The sequence below is a fragment of the Diceros bicornis genome, chromosome 7 (assembly GCF_020826845.1).
Source record: "Diceros bicornis minor isolate mBicDic1 chromosome 7, mDicBic1.mat.cur, whole genome shotgun sequence".
NCBI lineage: Eukaryota > Metazoa > Chordata > Mammalia > Perissodactyla > Rhinocerotidae > Diceros > Diceros bicornis.
This window is the reverse complement of record NC_080746.1, coordinates 68,345,147-68,369,718: the sequence shown is the minus strand read 5'-3', so window position 1 is coordinate 68,369,718 and position 24,572 is coordinate 68,345,147. Positions and strand designations below refer to the sequence as shown.

The 24,572-nt window shown below is 37.8% G+C and overlaps 1 protein-coding gene across 5 annotated transcripts in view; it reads left to right on the top strand.

Moving 5' to 3' along the window:
- SBF2 (SET binding factor 2) overlaps positions 1-24,572 on the top strand; it is a 507,948-nt gene that overhangs the window by 464,305 nt on the left and 19,071 nt on the right. For 4 of the 5 annotated variants that reach the window (XM_058545969.1, XM_058545967.1, XM_058545966.1 and 1 more), the window contains 4 exons: positions 6,005-6,189; positions 10,835-11,011; positions 13,110-13,211; positions 14,253-14,438. In XM_058545969.1, the coding sequence (XP_058401952.1) occupies positions 6,005-6,189; positions 10,835-11,011; positions 13,110-13,211; positions 14,253-14,438 (650 nt within the window). Of the gene's footprint in view, positions 1-4,576; positions 4,652-6,004; positions 6,190-10,834; positions 11,012-13,109; positions 13,212-14,252; positions 14,439-24,572 lie in introns of all 5 variants that reach the window. The other variant, XM_058545970.1, reaches the window with a different exon arrangement.

The following is a 24,572-nucleotide window of genomic DNA, read 5'->3' as shown; positions in this document are numbered from 1 at the left end:
TTCTCCTGAAAATTACTGTGAACTTAGTATGTTTCCTTATGACAGTTTTTTTGCTCCTAACCAAGTGCCCATCATTCTGGTGTCTTAAGCTAGGATCCAGAAATACAAATCTCATTCTTTTGCCTCATCTCTTAATTCTTCACTCCTAAAGCCAAATCTTCCAAGGTCCCAGTGATTAATTGGAAGATGACATACTTCTGTTTCCTGGCACCTTGAACTTTTTCTGTGGTCCCTAGAGCTGCTTCCTTTGTGTCTTCCAAGAGTGTCATTTCTCCTCACATAGAGTAGCAGGAATGGACTGGAGCAAGCAAGTTTGGGAAGTCTCAGAAGATTCCCTGTTAACCTGAACCTGACAGGCAGACACACACTCAGATTGGCTGGGGCAAGCCTAGGGATGGACACTTGCATCCCCTGCAAGTAGGTCGTTTCCTTGTTCCTACCCTCAAGTACAGAGTCTCTTCATTCTTGCAGAGAGCTAGGTACCACTTCTCCAGAAGTTCCTTATTTACCCTGTATGGGAGGAGCCTCCTATCGCTAAATCTTCCTCTTAACATCGTTTTTGCTCTTCTGTCTATTTTCATTGTTTTTTATTCCATTCTTTGTCATAGAATCTTAGTTCCTTGTTTCCTTCTTATGTTATTTCCATTGTGTGCCTTTCCCACTCTGATGAGCTAGAGTTTAGATTGACCTCCACCTTCTCCTTCACCGTTTTTTCAGTCAGGGTGATCACTTTGCATTCAGCAAGCATGTCTATGGGTTCCTATGACAGGGGAGGCAACCTGTTTTACACAAGAACCAGTTGAAAAAAAAAGATGTAAGTAGATCACATTGTTTTTCATTTAATATTAAAATAGCTTTTGAATTCCTTGGGGAAAACACATATACTTACAACTTGGATAAATTATTTTGTTGATTAGAAAAATGCCATGAGAAAATACAAAAATCTAATAGCTGGGTATATTGAGAAGTAGCCACATAGAGGCAGCTTTTAATTTTTCATCTTTTGCATTTCCATGACCCTTTAAGTTCCTCTACATGTGTTATGTTATCCTCGAAATAACCTCCAGAATAGGTATTTTAAGAGGCTCTGAGAGATGAAGTGTCTTGGCCAAAGTCACTTAGCAAATAACAGCATAACTGAGACTAGGATTAGTTCAGTCCATTTCAGCGCAGCATTCACTGAATATAGCTTGTGTCTCATGCACTGCTAGGCATAAGGTCACATTGATAAATACAGACCTCATCCCCACATCCAACCCAAACATTCTTTTCCTTCTCTCCTTTGATTGGTCAGAACAGAGTGGAGGGAACACGACCAGTCCTTAAGAAACCCTCATGCTCTAAACAACAGTGCATTCCCATGGGTGGGATGAACTGCATCACTTCTTCACTGAAGTAGTCCCCTTAGCCAGACCCTGCTGGACAGATCCAGGGTCACATGGTTGCTTAGGTGACAAGACACCAAGAGTTTGGTTCAGTTACATTCAAATTCAAACCACAGCCCTACCACTTAGTGTGTGATAATAAGCAATTTAGGAAGCATCTTAATTCGCAGTGTCCTCATCAGTAAAATGGAGATGATAAATAGTATCTAGCTTTAGAGTAGTTACAAGGAGTAAATGAAATAATATATGTAAAGCACTTAACTTAGTAACTGGCCATTAATAAGAGCTCAGTAAATGTTAGTTCCATTATTATTGTTGTGGTTATTATCACTATTGTTGCCTAATACTCTGCTGAAATGGGAGGAAAGTCTATATTTGCATTTAAACTGCCTTAAGCCAGTGGGCTGGCCCAGTGGCATAGCCGTTAAGTTCCTGCTTTCGGCTTTAGCCGCCTGGGGTTTGCCGGTTCGGATCCTGGGCTTGGACCTCCTCACCCTTCATCAAGCCATGCTGAGGCGGCATCCCACATAGAAGAGCTACAACTCTACAACTATGTACTGGGGCTTTAGGGAGAAAAAAGAAAAAAGAGGAAGATTGGCAACATATGTTAGCACAGGGCCAATCTTCCTCAAAAAAAAACAAAAAAACAAAAACTCCTCAGGGGATTCTAAATTGCCTTAAGCCAGATTGTACTTCACTGGCCTAAGGCAAGAATTTAGAGGGCATATGTTCTAGGTCTAGGCCAAGAACTTTCAAATACTTTTGATTATGACTCCCAGTAAGAAATACATTTTATATCTGTATGTACAGACACATATTCATTTTATATCACAATTCAGGTAGTACTAAGTCACAATGCAAAGTATATATACTAAAACAAAAGTTTCATGAAACAATATTCATCTATACCACATGCAGTACACGTAGTATTTTCAATTCTAATCTGTTTCACTTTTTTAAAAATGCTGATTTGACCTACTAAAGTGATTTCACAGACCACAAAGGGGACCCGGCTGTTTGGAAAAACATGACTCCAGACCAGTGTTACATGCTTAGGACAAGTATTTGACACCTAGGAATCACTCAGGAAGCTAAGTAGACCTCACCACCAGTGCAGTAGTGTAATTCCTTTCGTTAACATGACTGCCAGACAGGATTACAGTTCTCACAGCCCTCTGTTGGCCCCTTATCAGTACAGACCATTTTCTCATTACTGATTTTCTGCTACGTGATAAACACTTGGCAGTTTTTCATTAATGAGCCTCTGTTTGGGGAAGTCCTTGTTTTTAGTTTGTCTTAGTCTGAAAGCTAACTAAGCTAAATTGGCCATGAAAACCCTATGACTAGCAGTGGAGCATTGTCTGATACAGTGCTGGAAGGTGAGAGGATGGCACGAAAAGACGAGGCAGGGCTCTGCTCTGCTGTACACAGCGTCACTAGGAGTTGGAATTGACTTGGCGCTAAAAACAAATTTGGGGATGTGTTTAATGTTTTTTTATTTAGTACCCCTCTTTTCATTCTTTCAGGGCAAATAATTGAGTTGAAGATATAGTAGAGGACCACAACAGCTTACAATATATCTATTTTCCAAAAGAAAATAATCAACAAATGTTTTCAGTACCTATATATCAGGCTCTCAGCATGGATATAAGAACAAATATGATTAGGTCCCTGCCCTTTAGAGCACACAATCTAGGAGAATAAAGTGTGCAAATAATCACAATGCCATGTGATCAGAGTTCAAATAGGGCTCTCTACAACTCTGGGGACAGTCAGGAATGCTTTTCAGAGGAGTTCACATTGTTCCCTGATCTTAAGGAATAAGGAGTTTGTCAGGTAAAGAAATGGGAGAAGTCATTCCACGCAGAGGGCCTAGCATGCGAAAGTGTGATGTGTTTGGGGAACAGTATCTCAGAATCAGGAATCACTCAAGCTTCACTATAAGCATTTAGTGTCCCATATTCCAATAGGAAAGCTCAAAACCTTGACAGAAAGGAGAGCAGTCGGCCAGCACACAGGAGGCCTGTGCCTTTGCCCTGATGTCCCAGGTCTTTGTTCTGTCTTGCAGTGGCATTCTCTGTGTGCAGTCAGCCAGTGCCTCTGCAGCCCTTAGCTTCTTCACTTCCTTTGGCCACTAAAGGCATCAGTGCCCTTCGTTTCCTGCTTCCAAAGGAGTGAGAAGGAAATGAAAAATTACTTCTAATGATTTTTCCTTTATCAAATTTATGTCATATTTTATGCAGTTTTGCAATGTATAGCTTAATAATACTGCTGTTAAAGTTTTCCTTCCTGAATAAATACAGAATCATTTTTCTTAATTGACTTGAACAGTTCTTTTACTCAGGAAATAATATAACAGTAACTTACTACTCACTGTTTTTGTTATTACTGGGTAAAGTTTGCCGTAGTCATGAAACACTTTTTCTGTTGGAGAGAAAAATATTACTCAAATTACAAAAGTATTATCTCTAATACTGCCTATCATTTTGGTGCAAGTAAGGATTTTAGGAGAAGTCATTACTTCAATCATCACAAGCTGTACTTTTAGTGGCATTGGGTATTGTCACAGGATCATGAATTTTTGCTGCTCATAACTATCTGTTTATGGAAAATAAATGTAATTTCCAAAAGAAAAAAGAAGATAGTGTGGCAATGCTTAATGCTCTACTGCAAAAACATGCCCTTAGTTATTCCAAATGGTTGCTAGAGCTTTATTCCTGATGTGATGACCTTACTCAAAGAACAAACGTGTTGCACAACACGTAGCATTTGCCAGTCAATCAGCCTTCCCGAATACTAGGGCCAATGCATTCCTAACATTTACCCCCTTCCCCAAATTTCTTAATTTTATTCTATAAATTTGTTTCTCACCAAATGACAATCTTCAAAAGCTTATTCCATTTGGTATAATTTTTTAGTGGCCCTCTCTGCTGTGCTGTCCATTTCATTGTGCTTATGATATTTATAAACAGGTGCTGAAGTTTCATTTAACAGGCACTCACTTCATCTTTTTTGTGTGACTGCGCAGCTTTTTATTTGCTAATCAAATCTTCTACTTTTATTACGTTTACATTTTTCTCCTATGTTAATTTAAAAAAATAAATAACTTATTCTTCTCTTACTCATTTTTCTCTGATGTTTGCTGCTATATACATTTCATTCCTCCTTCTGTCTTTAATCTTACCTACCAGTGCATGGGTACAGAAATAAATGTTTTACTCAGTCAAATCCCAAATCTTCAACTAAGGCAAGAGTCCATAATCAAGGTACTGTATTATCCGTCCTGATGTGTCACTCTTTCTCAACATCTTCATATGAAAGCCTATGTGTTACAAGTGACTTTTTTCACATTTGTTTGTCAAATTATGTCCTTTATTCCCATCCACATTCTGAATTTCTTCTGTGATTCCATTTACAAAAACTTGCCATAATATCTAAGACAAGCTTATAGGTATATAGAAAGATTCATCCATGTTAGGCAGAAATCACCTACAAACCCTTTTTTGGGAGCTGGTCTCCTGACCCTATAAATGCTTATAAAGAGAGAAACAGATGTGACATTATCATGGTGACTTTTAGTCACCTAGAAACGTGGCTTGATTTAAGATCTGGCAAAGATTAAAGCTTCTCAAAGAGCCTTTCCAAATCAAGAGAAGAAAACCCACTTCAGAGAAGCAGTGGCTGTGTCCTGTACCTCTGTGACCGCATCACTGAATGAGCACCGTGGTCTATGGGCACATATAAGGGGCTCTGTTGTTTTGAAGGTGCTGCAGTGCTAGTCAAATTTGAGACTTAGTATATGCCTTTGTGTTTGGATATTTAATATTTAGTAGTCTCCCTTGCGTATAGAAATCCTTGATTCTCCTAATTAGTATAATTAAGGGCAACTTATAACAGATTTTTCTAGCAGCTTAGCTTGACCTTTCCCTTAGAAGATATCTGCTTTTGACTGTAAATTTTAAATAAAACCTCCTAAGATTCAGTGAAATGCAGATTACCAAATTTATAACTTCTCACTATTTTTCATGGATACTGGGAAAAAAAGACTATAATATAATCTTTACTAGTTTAAAATTACATCGTTTTGGCATGATACACAAATATTAATTCTAAATCTAGCCTCAGATTTTAGTAGGTTTAGTAAAGTTCTAATTTATTTCTTAATCTAGATTCTTGTTGAATTGACTGACTAAAGCAGAAGGATGTGCCTTACTTCTTTCATGAAGCCCTGAGAAACTGAGTCACTCCACATTCTCCTCCCCAGGCTTCAGTGTGCCTTCTGCTCCTATTTCTTGTTTCCCAGTGTCAGTGCACTCTTTCTAGTTATGATCTCAGTATTTACTTATAAATATTGACTTTACATTAAAATACAAAAATAGGATTGACTTGGGTGACTTCTTAGGTCCCTCTGAGCCTAAGATTGTATGATTTTGAAATGCTATATTAAGTAATATTTATATGTTACAAAAGTAAATGACAGATAATCAATATGATCATTATTACTTAGATAAACTTGCTGTTACCTCTAAAACTGTACCTATAGAGCATGCATCTTTTTCCCTGTTCAGTGGCATTCCCACATCAGATTATCTCACTCAATTATTTTGGCTTTTGTGAAGGTGTATGGGCAAGTCTTCGCTCTAGCACTCGCCTGATCAGCTCTCCAACATCCTTCATTGATGTTGGCGCCAGGCTGGCAGGCAAGGATCACACGGCCTCCTTTAGTAACAGCACCTACCTGCAAAACCAGCTCTTGAAACGCCAAGCAACCCTTTATATATTTGGTGAAAAGTCACAACTAAGGGTAAGATTTCTTTTTCTCACTTGGAAACTTTATGGATACATAAAGGTAGTTTATAAAACTTATCTCATAAACCAGCTTTCCTAGAAATTTTTTTTTTGCACCATGGATTCTTAACCTGGAGTGAATAATCAATCACAAAAAAAATTTTAACTCATATGTATATATGTATATCTACCATATACTTATATTTATATATATATACACACACACAGGTACATATGCATATTTATTAGCTATGAAAATATGTACTTATTTATAATCATAAAAAAATCAGCATAAACATCAGGAATATTAGGAAGTATACATACAAAAAAGAAATAAGGCTTATTCAGGCTGTGATTTTCCACTCTCTTAGTTCAGTTTCTGTAGGAATCTGTGCCCATGGCAAAACAGGTGGTTTTGTTGTTGTAAACCTATTGATAAATAAAGTTATAGCAAGGTAAAAGAGGGGAAAGAAGAGGACTGTGGCACTACACAGGCCAGGGGTATGTTTTCTAAGTTAGGTTTTTTAAAACTTCACAAGGCTGTATATACAGAGACGCTTGTCCTAAGACATGTCAGAGAATTCAAAATATTAAATGCTAATCAACTTTATTCTAACTTTTAAATTATTATGCTAAAGAGCACTATGCTCAGGTCCCGTAAATTGTAAAGATAATCTCTACCTCCAAAAGCAACAGTAATTCCTCAGGTTTAATATTTTTGCAATTCACACATTACAAAATAAATTTCATTACTGCTGACAGGTGTATGGGAAATAAAAGTATTTGTTAATTCAGAAATCCCCTCAGAGTTTAGTCCAGTGCTCCAGTCAGCACTGGACAATCTAGACAGACCTTCAGTTGAACTGTGGAGCAGAGGCTGTGAGCAGGATCCCACATGCTTGGTCCTCAAGATGCCAGTGACTGAGTCATCTCTTCGGAGGCAAGCTGCCTTTGCCAGCTCTTCTCCCACTGCCTGGACTGCTGCAATCGCTTAGTCACCAACCTCTAGGGTAGAGGACATGAAACTGCTGGGTAATGCTCAGTTTTTAAATATGCACACGTGTCTTCTGATACAGCAGATAATTTTATATCCAGAAAATAGTTGGAACACTTCAGCAGCAATCCAGGGTTGCCTGCACAGCCTCCTTGGCACCAATGTCTTTTCCAGAGCAGAGACTTTCCACACTTCAGCACACCGCTTATTCATGATCTGAATCACTCCCCAAGATTTGTCTGCTGAATGCTCACCTCTGCCATCCCCTTCGCACATCAGTCCTCAGATTAGCTGTGTGATCATGCACATATGGGTAAGAAAGACTGACCTCTTGAGACCCTTCCGCCTTTCCTCCCTCTTTCCCTCCCTCCTTTCTTTCTTTCTTTCATCAACAAAGCATTATATTTAAAAAACATAGGGGCCGGCCCGGTGGCGTAGTGGTTTAGTTTGTGTGCTCTGCTTTGGTGGCCCAGGGGGTCGCAGGTTCGGATCCCGGGTGTGGACCTATGCACCACTCATCAAGCCATGCTGTGGCGGCGTCCCATATACAAAATAGAGGAAGATGGGCACGGATGGGCACGGATGTTAGCTCAGGGCCAATCTTCCTCACCAAAAAAAAAAAAAAATAGTAAAAATAAAAAGCAAACATTTAAAATAAATAAATAGGGTCAGCCCGGTGGCCTAGCGGTTAAGTGCGTGCGCTCCGCGACTGGCGGCCTGGGTTCGGATCCCAGGCGTGCACCGACGCACTGCTTCTCCGGCCATGCTGAGGCCACGTCCCACATACAGCAACTAGAAGGATGTGCAACTATGGCATACAGCTATCTACTGGGGCTTTGGGGAAGAAAAAAAAGAAAAGGGAGGAGCGTTGGCAATAGATGTTAGCTCAGAGCCGGTCTTCCTCAGCAAAAAGAGGAGGATTAGCATGAATGTTAGCTCAGGGCTGATCTTCCTCACAAAATAAATAAATAAATACATACATACATAGATACATACATACATAATTCCACCATCCTGGCACAGTAGTTATTAGGATTTCTGTATACTCCCTTCCAGTTTTGTGTTTTGTTAATTCAGTCGTGTCTGGAGAGTGTGGGTCCTATCTGTCTGATGTGTGCCACATTCTAGCTAGCACAGTGCTGTCTCGTTGCAGCTCCACACCTTTTTCTCCCAACAAAGGAAACATATGGGAAAGCAAGTAAGTGAGGGTGACTTATTCTAAATAATCTTAAACTGGTCTTGTTTACCTTCTTTTTTTTTTGAGAGGAAGGTCAGCCTTGAGCTAACATCCATGCCAATCCTCCTCTTGCTGAGGAAGACTGGCCCTGTGCTAACATCTGTGCCTATCTTCCTCTAATTTATATGGGACACCACCACAGCATGGCCTGACAAGGGGTGCCTTGGTGCACCCCTGGGATCCAAATCCGGGCCGCCAGCAGCACAGCGCAAGCACTTAACCACTACGCCACGGGGCTGGCCCCTTGTTTACCTTTTTTAATTTACGTTCTTTAATACCTTATACTTAGTAATAAATTCCTTATGACCTTGAAGTGTGTCTCAACACTATGGTTGATGATTCCTGGTTTATAAGATAGGCATCCCTAGCTCAGGTATAGTTGGGAAATGGAAAGGAAGCTAGTTTTCCTGAAAAGTAAACCATTTTTTATCTACTGTAAGTTTAAAAAAAAAAAAAAACTAATAGAAAAGAACCTATTTATACTGCTAAGTTCTTTATCTCAAGCCATAACATTTCCATGTTGTATAATAGTCTTTTTTTTTCCCCCAAAGCCCCAGTAGATAGTTGTATGTCATAGTTGCACATCCGTCTAGTTGCTGTATGTGGGACGCGGCCTCGGCATGGCCGGAGAAGCTGTGCGTCGCTGCGCACCCGGGATCTCAACCCCGGGCCGCCAACAGCGGAGCGCGTGCACTTAACCACTAAGCCATGGGGCCAACCCATATAATAGTCTTCATAATTATTTTAATGACTAGGTAACATTCCATATTGTTGGATAGTTCAGTTACTTTCTTTGTCTTCTATATGTAAAATTGCAGTCATATTTTCAAGCGTATAATTTTTTACTGAGATACAATTCACTAGGGTTTTTTTTTTCCCCTATGTTTTAGATTATTTCTTTAGGGTTGCTTCCTAAAAGTGGTATTACTAAGACAAAGGAACTTTTTTTTCTTAATACATGTTGGAAATGCAATTTAAAGAAAAAAAAAAAAAACTTGGGAATTTTTGCTTTTTATTTTAAAACTTTAATAAGCCTTTAAAAAAATACTCTGAAATAACCAATATAAAATATTAAACAGGGGCCGGCCTGGTGGTGTAGTGCTTAAGTTCATGCGCTCTGCTTCAGTGGCCCGGGTTCAGATCCCAGGTGCAGACCTATGCACTGCTTATCAAGCTGTGCTGTGGCAGCATCCCACATATAAAGTAGAGGAAGATGGGCACGGATATTAGCCCAGGGCCAATCTCCCTCAGTGAAAAGAGGAGGATTGCCAACAGATGTTAGCTCAGAGCTAATCTTCCTCACCAAAAAAAATAAAAATAAAATAAAATAACATTAAACAGACCCTATGTATAAATCCTTGGCGGTTATTTTAATTGTGGTAAAATACAGATAACATAAAATTTACCATCTTAACATGTACAGTTCAGTAGTGTTAAGGACATTCACATTGTTGTACGACTGATCTCCAGAAAGTAGTTTTACTCTTAGAAAAGCAGACCATCCAGTAGAGTAATTTGGGCAGAATGTGAAGAAAGTGGAAAGAATATGAGAAAATTAATTTATTCTCTGACAAGAAGTTAGAGAACTTTTAAATCTTCTTGAGAACTAGGCGACTAGATAATCAAAATAAAATATACCAATGAGCCATCAGTGTAGCTCTCTTTAATTACAAGTGCAACCTCACATAGAATAAATTCCATATGTTTTAAAGATATAAATGATAAAAGTACTCAGATTAATATAGATTGATAGGTGTCATATTGAGTGAAAAAATATTCTCCCAAAGCTAGAAATCAACAAAGCCTTTCATGTTTTACAGTATATATTTTTTCATTATTGACTTTAAAAGAGTAACTACAATGTTGTAGTCTTAGGGCAGTGTGACGGTGATTTTTATTTCCTTCTCAATGTTTAGCTCTACTTTTTTTTCATTTTTACAATGACTATGTCTTACTTGCATAATAAGAAACAAATATGTGTATGTCTACTAACTTTAATTTGTAGAATTCTGGAACCTCAGCAGTATATTACCTTTTAATTACGATGTGCGTCTTAGGGAGACTTAGTTTACAGTTTTGGATTAATCATGCTGTCCATGTATCGTTGGTTCCTATTTAGACTTTCAGGTTCATGGCTTTATAATTGGCTTATATTCGGTGTTATAAGCTCCATCAGGTTCCAGCCTACAGTAGTCTCTTCAAGTGCTCAGAATGACAACAACCCAAGTCACACCACTAGACTTTACTGAATGGTTCTTTCCAGCAATCCTGACACATTATCCACACAAGATTGACTTTCTTAATCCATTGCAGCCTCTGCAGCTGCTTGGCCTCAACTAACTGTATATCACTAAGCACTGCCCTGTTGAAAACATTGATCTTTTGCCTATAGCACTTCATCAACCTAATTTTCTGCATCTTCATCCACAGAACTTCAAGTTAGAATTTGCTTTAAATTGTGAGTTTGTTCCTGTTGAATTTCATGACATCCGACAAGTGAAAGCCAGTTTTAAAAAGCTGATGAGGGCTTGTGTCCCAAGCACCATCCCTACTGACTCAGAAGTGACCTTTCTGAAAGCCCTGGGAGACTCTGAGTGGTTCCCACAGGTAATATCTGGAGCAGCTTGCCTTATAACTCAGAGAAAGAGAGGTGCAAGTGGATATACAGAATTCACATTTGAGAAAAAGATACTGTGTTCCCCCACTACCTGGTATTCTCTCCTTTATCGTGTGCCCTCTATAAAGGCCTTTCAGTACCAGGAAACTATGATACAGGAGATGAGGAGTAGAGTTCTTCATCCTTGGGTTTTTATCACTCTGTAATTGAAAACTTGGTCTCCATAGGATGCTAAGGAGGAGAGCAGTATTTTTAGATGGAAACTTTTTGGTACACAATAAATTTAATCAACATACATTTTATAGGGCCCTGTTCTGTTGTCAGCAGAGTGAGGATCCAGGACAGAATGTGATTTCTAAATGATTCCAAGAGCTTTTCCTTCTTACTTTTTCACCTTCCATTTCTCTCTGCCTGTTCCATGTCTCTAGATTCTAGATTCACCCCCAAACCAGCCACCAAAGGCACATTAGATGCCCTGAGGCCTACCTAAGGTTTAGTAAAACCACATATCCTTCCTTCAGCTAAGTCAAGCTTGGGATCTTTTTAATTGGACTCTTATTGTGAAATTAAAGAGAAATAGGTATACTAGCACACATAACCCACATTTCTTCCAAACCACAGAAAGAAAGGTATTTATGACATGCATGTTTTAGACGCTGATGCAGACATTTGGCCAAGAGCATCTCTGCAGTATAGCCTTCAGCCTCGTCTCTGGGCCTCTGATGCTATGTCCATTATTCCTTCTCCCCTGCAGGGGGTTCCCAGCCCCTCTATCCCCTACCCTCACCCACCTCCAAGCCTCCTGCCTCTCTTGAGGAGGAAAGGGGTTGTTTGCCACAGTACATTGGACTAAAAGGCAAAAAATGCCGGAAAATGATGTAAGTACTCAGGGCAGTGACTATTCTCAAGGTACGTAAACTATAGAATAACAGCCACATGTACAGTTAGCTATAAATCTATATCAAGGTATATTAATTACTATTAAGGCAATTCGTGATACTTTGAGTACCTATGGAAGGAGCTGATCAATACTCCTTTCTGTCCCTAAGCTATAAGCCCAAGCCCCAAACTATTTCTACCTTTCAACCTATCTGTCTGTGTTTCTGGTACATTCTATGTTCTGCTCCTTCCTCCACAGTGAATCCATACCAGAAGTTAGTGACTAAAAACAGTGGAAAACATTGCCCCACTTGGGATGTTGGCATTTTAAAAGTTAACTCAGAGCAAATGCTAAGCCCAAGAGAATTCAGGCCTGGTAATAGCAGTGGTTTAGGAACAGTGAGGAGCTTCCTATTGCTGGAGAGGACATGTGCCTTCTTCCTGTGTTTAAAATAGCCTACCTCCGTTTAAATTGTGGGGGTGTTTTGTTTTGTTTTAGTTCAGAGTTGGATACATTCTACAAATTATGTCAAGTGATGCTTAAAATATTTTTTAAAATTAGAATGTTACACATTTGGTTTTGAAATCTGTGTGCTCTGCTCACACCCTATTATTCATTAGAGACTTTGAGTCAATTGCCTTTGCTTAAAAAGCTGAGCACAAATATAAGTTTTCTTCCCGTTTAATACACAGTACAGACAAATGGGTGCCTTTTTTTTAAAGATATAACTCGTTTACCATAAAATTCATCCTTTTAAAGTGTACAATTTGGTGCTTTTTAGTGTATTCACAAAGTTGTGCAAGCATCCACCACTATCTAATTCCAGAAAAGTTAAGAATATCTGAAACAGAACTTACTACATCATAGGAAAACAAAATTTAAGTCCAATAACTATGTTAGGAGAGCCACTTAGAATCTCTGTCTTTTCCACTCTGGAATTATAGCTCTTCTACTTTGGGGGGGATCATGTAAGGTCGGTTTATTTGAACACATTGTTCACGTATCACTTGAACACATTGTTTTAAAATATGTAATTGTTTAATCTTGATTTTGACAAAGAACTTTAAGTATTTATAACTTATGTGGTTCTTCTTTCCAAATACTTTATCCCTAACTTGTTTGATTATCTAAGGTTGATAGCAAGCCTTTCTGTTCTTTGTGCTCAGAAAGTGTTTGATCTAATTGTGGCCTCCCTTCCTATCTCTTAGCTTCACAGGATAATGCAGCTGGCTGTGGTTGTATCAGAAATACTTGAGAATGGTTCCTCAGTTTTGGTCTGTTTGGAAGAAGGCTGGGACATCACTGCACAAGTAAACTATTAAAACATATTTTCGGATGTTTAGTTTTATATTTGTATTTCAATTCACTTGTTTTTAAATTCTGCAGATGAATCTTTTGTGTAATGACTAATGTGTTTACAGACAGAGAAAGTTCTGTGTTAAACACCACCTGGTATCCATCAGAAAGCTCTGTGCCATGAGCTTCCAGGCCCTAGATAGCATGGAGCTCTGGCTCAGTGCATCAGGCTCCCTCACCACAGACACAATGCAAGCATGCAAATGGAGCCCCTGACCCAGCAGTGTAGGACATGGACCATCCTTCCCAGGTTTTGTCAGTCCTTTCCCTGGATCTCTATAAGCCCCTCCTTTACTCACTCCAGAGTGAAAAGGAAAAGTATGAGTATAAACTACAGTAAGACGTTAATCTACACCGGCCAAAAAGTAGATGTAGGTTTAAACTGATCCTCTGACCTCATTAATTAACCTAGGAGAAGGCCACAGTCAACAGACTGGCCAGGTAAGGATTAAAATCTTACTTCCCTGAAAGAAAGCATGTAGCCAAAAGGAATTTGAGTTTTAGTTTTTACTGGAAAGTTTGCAGAATTATTTTGATTGGCTGTCCTGGAGCAGTTAGGGAACAAATTTGCTGTCCAGGTAACTTTGCTTGTGAATTAGCTATCATTAAAAGAAAGTGCTGGGCCGGCCCTGTGGCTTAGCGGTTGGGTGCATGCGCTCTGCTGCTGGCTGCCCAGGTTCAGATCCCGCGCACGCACCAACGCGCCACTTCTCCGGCCATGCTGGGGCCGCATCCCACATACAGCAACTAGAAGGGTGTGCAACTATGACATACAACTATCTACTGGGGCTTTGAGGGAAAAAAAAGGAGGAGGATTGGCAATAGATGTTAGCTCAGAGCCGGTCTTCCTCAGCAAAAAGAGGAGGATTAGCACGGATGTTAGCTCAGGGCTGATCTTCCTCACAAAAAAAAAAAAAAAAGGAAGTGCTTTGTCTTAGCCACAGGATTTTTTCAGGACTGAAAGTAATGAAGTGTTTATCCTGTTTGTGCCCTAGGTGACATCCCTGGTTCAGTTGCTCAGTGATCCCTTTTATAGGACACTTGAAGGCTTCCGGATGTTGATCGAAAAAGAGTGGCTCTCTTTTGGTCATAAATTCAGTCAGCGGAGCAGCTTGACCCTCAACTGTCAGGGTAGTGGTTTTGCTCCAGTCTTCCTACAGTTCTTAGACTGTGTACACCAGGTAAGTAAAGCAAACTTAAATTGACTTGATATGAAGGAAAGAAAAGAAAAGAGCTAGCATTTATTGAGTATTGCAGTGCTGTGCGAGGTACCTTCATGTCATAACTCTGATGGACTTAGCCATAAGATCTGCCAAAATCTTAGCAGTGGATTTCTGGGAATGGAGAAGAAAAAGAAATTAGTTGGTTTCTGAAACTAGGACAGCTGAACTGGCTATTGGGCTGGCCCCCAAGTGAAGTGGCCAGCACTCTAAATTACCATCTCTCGAGAAGAGGAGCAAACTTGGGCTTGTTCTCCAAGAAGGTTTGACCTAGGGTAGAAGGAGAAAAATCTCTCGGTGATTGCAGGGCCTGAAATCCAGCGTGTGGTCTTCCCTAGAAGACCTTCCCTTGGAACGACCCTAGCTTGTGCCTGGGAATGTAGGAGGTAGAGCTTAACTCCTAGAGAAAGAATCAGGACCCAACCAGGCAAGTCTATAAGGTTGAGAACACTGGCTCAATTCTACTGAGTGACCTAATCAAGGCTAATCAAGAGACGAGACAGAAACCCAGGTATATAATCCAGTCTAACCCAGTGGGAGCGGAGGTGGGGAGATGTGAATGCTCTAGGCTCCCTCCTACCTTCATTTCGGGCATATCAGATATAAACTTACTAATTGGGCTTGGTCAGGATTGGGCTTGAGAATTGCATGGCACTGGGTTTGCAAGTTGAAGGTATTGGCACCGGTGGCTAAATTTCATCTGCACCACGACAGTGAATGGGTTCTGGCATGTCAAACATATTTGTCAAAACAGTGAGCCTCTTTGAAATATGTTGGCCTCAAGTATCTGTTGGAAGGAAAGGTGGAAATGTTTTCAGGAACCAGAGTTGGAACTAGTTCTTCTGAAGAGGCCAAGTTGGTATGTGGTTATGTTTTGTTTTGTTTTGTTTTTTATTCTATTAATCACTTGATCAACTTTATAAATTCACTACATAATTTTTAAAAACATTTATTTAAAGTGTATACTTCAGTAGTTTTTAGTATATTCACAGATTGTGCAATTACCACAATCAATTTTAGGAGATTTTATCACCCCGAAAAGAAACTCCATACCTATTAGCAGTGACTTCCCATCCCCCGACCCCATCCCTCACATACACACACTGGTGGTCATGTTTTTGATTGCTCCAATCAGCTTCTTAAAGAAAAGCCCTATTGAATAATTTCAGTTGATTCTGTCTGAGCAGCATCTGGAGAAGCTGCTCACAAGGTTAAACTTATACTTTTAAACTCTTTGCAGCAAGTGGTATCTTTGTTTCCTTTTTGAATGTTAGCCTTTTTATTCATACTCCTTTTGGCAAATAGATGAGGGAGAAGTTTGGAGCCCATTGTCTCTGAAACAGAAAGCTTAACTGGGACAAAAGGAAAGGAGCAAGCATCTTTTGTCACTTCTGGAGGTGAAAGCATATGAGTTTTATGATCTTGTGGTCTTAACGATGCTTACCGAATGCGCTAGGCTGTTTCCTGCCTTCTTGCCTATATACTACTACTAACAATCATTACTAATATTTATTGACTGCTCACTAGGTGCCAGGCACTGTTCTCAGCACTATAGTTTATTTCAGGATTCTTTCTAAGTCTTTTCCTGACCCCATTTGTATTCCTAATGAACCATGTACTTTGGTAGCATCTATAACACTAGAATATATTTATTTGTATGTGTCTATTGCCTTCTACTTAAACTGAGAATTCTTGGGAACAGGGACTATGTCATATTAGTCTTCATATCCCTGGTATCTAACACAATTATAATTTTAGTCTCTGGAATGTAGGAGACACTCAATAAATATATATATATAATGAATGAATAAATGAAAATTTGAATGATCTCCTTCTTCAGCCTTGTTCGGGCTCTCACTACCCTTCCTCAAAACCATCTAAAATATCCTAAGTAGAATTGCTGACAGAAACTTCTGAAAGCTCAGATACAATGCTATTATTTTCTTTCACAAAAATCTTTAAAACAAAAGCTTTCAGTGGCTCCACGTTTTAAAGAATTACTCTTCCTCATATCCAGTTTGAATATAATAATGTCAGATTTTCCCTTGAAAGGTTCGTATGGCTCTCACTGGAGGCCTATGTTCTGTCTCAGTAAGTACACTCTGTTTTTACCCCTGCATTGAGATAATATCACTATTTATTCAGTTGAACACTAAATGAAGCAGTTGGCTTTCTAAAGATAAGCATATAAAGATGCTTATCTTTATTAAAATCACAATCCTCATAGTGTAGTGGTCACACTTAAAGAACATATAGGAACAGAGCAGGCCCCGTGGCTTAGCGGTTAAGTGCACGCGCTCCGCTGCTGGCGGCCTGGGTTCGGATCCCGGGCGTGCACCAACGCACCGCTTCTCCGGCCATGCTGAGGCCGTGTCCCACATACAGCAACTAGAAGGATGTGCAGCTATGACATACAACTATCTACTGGGGCTCTGGGGGAAAAAATAAATAAATAAATAAAATCTTTAAAAAAAAAAAAAAAGAACATATAGGAACAGAGACCAAATGAGGGAACATCAGAGTCACAGCTCCCATCAAAATCTGACTCTGAGGCATAAATTCAATGAGAGGAATGGCGGGTGGAATCACCCATGTAGACTTTTTTTAGTAAGAATTAAACTGAACCCTTGTCAGCTTTGTTTTTTAATAAGAATTAAACTGCGAATAGGCTGTTTGTGTAATAAATTTCTTTTCTGAGTCTTTTAAGGTAGCATCAATAGGCGTATAGAAAATGTCTAATATTTTCAGTTTCACATATTTTTATCCTAAAGTTAACTTAAGGTTTTTTTTATTTCTGAAATAAAAGTTTTGTCACTTTCCTTTTTTATATATCATGTTGAGGTAACATCCTCAGATTTCACAAGGTAAAATAGAGTTTAAAATGAGTAAGTTTGACTACTGCTTCTACCAGTGAGGTATTAAGACTCTAAAGACAACTTCTCTCACGGAAAATAATTATAAAGCCTGGACATGGGGAAAGGATACTTTTCAACAAATGGTATTGGAACAACTGGATATCTGTATGGAAAAGTATGAACCTTGACCCTTATGTTATTCATGAAAATTTATTTGAAATGGATCATAGACCTAAATAGCTAATATCAGAAAATAAATGATAAAAGAAAGAATCTTAGAATATCAGGAAGGAAAAAAGAACAACAGAAAGTAAAATACCATAGACTTTTCTTCTCCTCTTGAGTTTTCTAAATTATGTTTGATAGTTGGAGCAAAAATTATAACACTGATATAGTTCTCAATATATGTAGAGGAAATAGTTAAGACAATTATATTATAAGTGGGGGAGCATAAAGGGATGTGAAGGGAAGCAAGGTTTCTACACTTCGCTGACACTGGTAGGATGTCAACACCAATGGACTATGATAAGATGTATAAAGTAATACCTAGAACAACCACGAGAAACACTGTATTACGAGAGACACTCAGAAACACTATAGATAAATCAAAATGGAATGCTAAAAGAAAATAATCCACAGAAGGCAGGAAAAAGAAAAGGAAAAAAATGGAACAAACTGAAGACAAAAAATAAAATGACAGACTTAAGCCCTAACATATCAATAATTACATTAAATGGAAATGGTCTAAATATACCATGACCTAACTATATGCTGTTTATAAGAAACTCACTTCAAATACAAAAGTATTGTTTATAGAAGTTTTATTCATAATAGCCAAAAGCTGGAGGAGGGGAGGGGCCAAAATGTCCTACAACAGTGAATGGCTAAACAAAATGTGGTACATTCATACTATGGAATAATGCTCAGCAATAAAAAGGAATGAACTGTTGATACATGCAACAACTTGAATGGATCTCAAGAGCATTATGTTGAGTGAAAAAAAGCAATCTCAAATGGTCACATACTATATGATTCCATTTATATAACATTCTCAAAATGACAAAATTATAGAGATAGAAAATAAATTATTGGTTAGAGATAGTGGGGGGAAGGGAATGAGTGTGACTACAAAGGGGTAGCATGAAAAACAAACCACATGTCCATCAACTGGTGGACAGATGAATAAATTCTGGTATCTCTATACAATGGTGTACTACTCAGCAAGCAAAAGGAATGAATATTAATATACACAACAACCTGAACAAATCTTAAAATCGTGATCAGTGAAAAAAAGCTAGGTAAATCTCATCACGAGGAGAATTTTTTTTTTCTTTTTATTGTATCTATATGAGATGATGGATGTAACAAAACCTATTGTGGTAATTATTTTACAATATATGTCAAACCATCATGCTGTACACCTTAAACTTATACAATGATGTATGTCAATTCTTTCTCAGTAAAACTGGGGGGGGGGAAGCCAGATAAAAAAGACTACACACTATATGATTTTATTTGTAGGAAATTTTACAAGAGGCAAAACCATAGTGACCAGAAACAGATCAGTGGTTACCTGGGACCAGTAGTCGGGGGAGAGGATCGACTATGAAGGGCATGAGCAAACTTTTTAGGATGAGGGAACTGTTCTGTATTCTGATGGTGGTGGTTACACAAATGTATACAATGACCAAAACTAATCAACCTGTATGCTTAAAATAGGGACATTTTATTATATGTAAATTATATTTCAATGAACCTAAAAAAAAAAGTTTAATAAGTTCTACATCTCACTAAGCAGGAGTTCCAGAAAAAGAAAACAGCAGCTATCTGGTTTTTACAGAGAAAAATTTGTCAGTCTGGTGCCCAGAGAGTACTTATAAGCCTGGCTGCTGCTTTCTGGAAGCAGGCCAGGAAATGGGTCCAGGGAGATCCCAGTGAAGTGTGCAGATTTTTGCTTTTTCCATGCTATTTTCAGTTTCAAGCCTCATCACTAACCCAGTTGTGCCTGGTGTTCCAAAGTCCAGAGCTTATCAAGTTTGGTTTTTTTCAGAAAACAAACCTCTAATCTCTTGCTTGCAACAAGGTAATCACATGACTACATGGGGTAGTCACTGCCTCCATAGACTTACAGCTAGGCTTCATTTTTAGCCTCCTTTTCATCCCAATATATGTTACTCAGCACTTGGGCCTCTGAGTCCTGAGCCTTCGTGGGTTTACAGGGCAAACTGTTACCTTCTCAAATCATTTTCATCCTGCAGGCATCCCAGTCTAGCTTCTCATCTTCTATCATTTATTGCTATTCTTCTTTCTGTTTTCCATCTTTCAAAAATTTATAGAATTTTCTTGGCCTGCTTCTGTCTCTCCTCCCATTCTCCCCACCTCCTTTTGGGTTTTTTACCTTTTAAAAATTCCTTTCCTTTAATTGAGGGAGAGTTGCAGCAGGCTGAGTTTGTATGGCTAAATTTGGCTTAAGTTAAATGCACTATTAAATGTGTTAAATATCCATGTTCAACTTGCAGAATTCTGCATACCTAGACATTAGAGTCAGCAAAAGAATCCACTCACAATGGGTAAGAAATGGGATGTTTGCATATAAGACGTACTGTCCTTGCAGATGGGAACATCATTGTGTCCCAAGTATAATAATAATTACTTGGAATGTAGCGCTTATATTTTACTGTTAGAGCTGCAGTGAGATGGGTGGGAGTGTGAGTAGTCTAGAATGTTGGAAAGGAACCTGTATTCTGTGAGTACCTCGTAAGTGGTGTAAACAAAGCAATTTAACATAAAATAAAATGAAGTGTAAATTACCTTGTTATCTTTAGAGTACATTACAATAGATGCTAAAACTATGTAATGTTAAGTTATGTAAAGCAACTTGGGGTATATATTTAATTTCTGGTAACTGTTTTTATTTTAAATAAGGAGTTAAAATTCAAACGTTCTATGTAAACTAATTAGTTCTGAAATTGAAAACGGAAGTTGACTTTTAATGAAAACGCAATTATTTGCAGGTGAAACGCTTCACAAAGTATAGAAAATAATATTAAGTGTCTAAAGGCCCCTTTAATATGATTTCAAATCTGACTGTACTATATTAAAAATTTTTTAATTAAAATATAAATTTTTAAAAATTTGCCTGAACCCTCCTTTGACTTACTACCCTCTTAAATAATAACCTGAGTGGAGACAAGTCATGGCAAAGCAAACATATGACCTTAATTGCGGTATTTAAAACATGCTTGCCTATGATAGGTATCAGCTTTGGTGAAGCAAATTATTTTGTGCTAAAAAGGGATTGTTTTTGCATTCAAAAACAGAAGACTATAGTTAACAAATAGTGCTTCTGACTCTTGCTGACTTAATTTAAGGTAGTGTTTCATCATCTCCTACATGCTGGTTTTAGGCATTAGAAAATGCCTTCTTTGAACACCTTTCAAGTGAACACTAGTGCTTTACATGACCTTGGCTTTTGCCAGACAATTCGAGTTAGTGCTGTCCTCAGTCTCTCAGGGACACGAAACAAAGCCAGGCCCAACAACATTAAAAAAATAAGTGCAAAATTATGTAGCAGCAAGCGAAACTTTCCCCAGGTGGAATGTGTTTGCTGCTTGTTAACTATTTCTTCCATGGACATATGCCTAAACTTGCCCATTAGTACTAATAGAGTTACAAAGAAAACAGATGAAGCACTGATCTTAAATTAGAACTGCCTCATCATATAAAAAGCCATTGTTTACGCCAGTATATCCAGGTGTCAGATGAATTATAAATGCTAGATCACTGTTTCATAATAGCAACATCTGGCAGATTTCTTGTTGCTTCTAAAAGAAATTGGCTTAGTTCAAATGATATCATTACAGGATGCTTCCTTTTCTTAAAATAGTGGAACCAAATTCAAAAGGAAAATACATCCAAAATACAAAAATGAAATTTACCTAAAATTTCTTTTTAAGATACAATACTATGGGGAAAAATATGTATAATGTGAACAAAAACATGAAGTATAAGAAAGCATTTCCTTTATTTCAGCATTAGAGTAAATCTGAGTGCATCTTAGAACTTTTTCATTATTTCCTACTTTGAGAAAAACAAATAACAGTTATAACTTTGCTTTTGAAGTTTATTCAAATTATAAATTGACTCGTTCTGGTCTGGCTTCATGATATGATTCTCCTCGCAATTACCGTATACCAGCACTATGCTAGGTCCTATTCCAAAGCGAAAAGCTATTTGCCTTTTGGAGATAGGAGCTTTGCTTGTGAGCACATGTATGAGGAGCTAAGCTGCCCTCACACAGGTTGGCCACTCTAAAATGTATCCATTAATATTGACGCAATAACTCTAGCTAATGGAGTCATGGTATATTCAACAGTTTCTGGTATCTGCCTGCTTCCCATTCACTGAAACTAGCAAAAATTGACAGAATTCAAGCTATTTTAAAATCTGAGTTTGCATATCAGTCTCATTTACTAATTTGTTTATCTTTAACAAATTATTTAACCTCTCTGTGCTTCAGTTTCTTTATGTATATACATACATATATATATGTATACATATATATATATATATCTCTATCTATCTTGGAAAGATTAAAAGTTTTATGTAGAGTAATTGACACAGTAGAAGGTACACAATTAACATTTGTTAAATCTTAACCTGTGAAATAGCAAAAACTAATATTAGCTGCATATTTTTCTAGGGTGTATCTTACCATATTCACAGTATTTCAAATGTTGATACCATTCTACATATGGTTTTTTGTAGTTTAATATTTGTAGTACTTGAAAGCAAAATCCAATTTGTATTTTATTCCCAAAACGTTCATCTTGCCTGGAATTTGAGTCATAGCTTATTTTTATAGGCCCTTAAATTTTACAAAGTACTTAATGGCACATGGGCAAAAAGTAAGACCCTGTAAATTCATGTTTCTCCAAATTCCATTTCAGATTCTCTTCTTATAAAGAAAAAAAAAATTGGCAGGTTTCACTCCGTAATGGAAAACAAAACTAAAATGCCTCACACAACTTAGTCTTTTAAATCTGTATATTCTTAATCTTCATCGAGATAAATGCAAAATTATTTTGAGCAACAGAATCCAGATGACGCCTGAGAAAGGCCTAAGACTGTTCGTCAGCATATTCGGGGAAATGTTCATTTAGAATTAATTTATAGGCTGAGATGCCTATCATTTCCAATTCTGCATAACATAATAAGGCTAAATTTATTTGAAGCAGATTTGCCTTTAGGCCCTAAAAATCTTGTGGCCAACAATAAAGAAAACTAATGAAATCAAAAGCTGTTCTTTGAAAAGATCAATAAAATTGATCAACCTCTAGCCAGACTGATCAAAGAAAGATGACACAAATTACCAGTATTAGAAATGGGAAAGATGACATCACTACAGATTCTACAGATATTAAAAGGACCATAGGGAATATTGTGAACATTTTTGCACCAATAAAATCAACAATTTAGATGAAATGGACAAATTCCTTGAAAGACACAAATTACCACACTCACTCAAGAAGAAATACATAACTTGAATAGGCCTATGTCTATTAAAGAAATTGAAATTGTAGTTAAAATCTTTCCATGCTGAAAACTTCAGACCCAGGTGGCTTCACTGGCAAATTCCACCAAGTATTTAGGGAAGAAATAATAGCAGTTCTACAAAAACTCTTCCAGAAAATTGAAGTAAAGGGAATACTTCCCATCTCAATCTATGAGGCCAGCCTTATCCTGGTCTGACAAAGACAGCAAAAGAAAACTATAGACCAGTACCCCTTATGACCATAGATTCAAACTTTCTAAACAAAGTTTTAGCAAATCAACTCCAGTAATGTATTTAAAGGATAATATACCATGGTCAGGTGGGGTTTATCCCAGGAATGCTGTTGGTTTCACATTCAAAATCAATGTAATTCACCATATTAAGAAACAAAAAAAGAAAAACCATGTGATCATCTCAATAGATGCAGAAAAAGCATTTGACAAAATATAATATCCATTCCTTATAAAAATTCTCAGGAGCTGGCCCGGTGGCGTAGTGGTTAAGTTCGCACACTCCACTTTGGCAGCCCAGGATTTGCAGGTTCAGATCCTGGGCGCCGACCCATGCACCGCTTACCAAGCCATGCTGTGGCAGGCGTCCCACATATAAAGTAGAGGAAGATGGGCACGGATGTTAGCCCAGGACCAATCTTCCTCAGCAAAAAGAGGAGGAGTGGCAATGGATGTTAGCTCAGGGCTGATGTTCCTCACTAAAGTAAAAAAAAAATCTCAGGAAACCAAGAGTGGAAGAGAACTTCCTCAAACTATAAATAGTATCTATTTTTTTAAAAACCTACAGCTAACATCAGACTTAATAGTGAAAGACTGAATGCTTTCCCTCTAAGATCAGGAACAAGACGTGGTTGTCTGCTTCACCACTTCTACTCAACATTGTAGTAAAGGTCCTAGCCATGCAATAAGGCAAGAAAATAGTAATAATAATAAAGATAGCCACATTAGAAAGGAAGAAGTAAAACTATCGTTATTCACAAACAACATGATTGTCTATGGAATCTACAAAAAAAAAAGCTACTAGAATAAGTGAGTTTAGCAAGGCTGCAGAATACATGATCAAGATACAAAAATCAATTGTATTTCCACGTACTAGCAATGAACTGTTAGAAAATTGAAATTTAAAAATCATTATCATTTGTAATAGTATCAAAAAACATGAAAGAAATCTAACAAAATACGTTAAAGACCTGGACACTGAAAACTACAAAATAGTACTGAGAGAAATTAAAGACCTAAATAAATCAAGAGATATCTCTTGTTCATAGATCAGAAGACTCAATATTGTTGAAATGTCAGTCTCCCCAAGTTGATCTAAAGATTCAGTGTAGTCACAATCAAACTCCCAGGAGGCTATTTTATAGAAATTGGCAAGCTAATTCTAAAATCCATATGGAAATGCAAAGGATCTAGAATAACCAAAACAACTTTGAAAAAGAACAAAATTGGAGGACTAGCACCATCTGATTTTATTATAAAGCTATAGTAATCAAAACAGTGTGATAATTGTTATAAAGATAAATCGATCGGAATGAAATAGTCCAAAAATAGTCCCACACATATGATGTATGGACAAGTGACTTTTGATGGAGGTGCAAAAGCAATCAGTAGAGAAAGGACAGTCTTTTCAACAAGTGGTGCCAGACACTTGGATTTTCAGATGCAAAAAAAATTA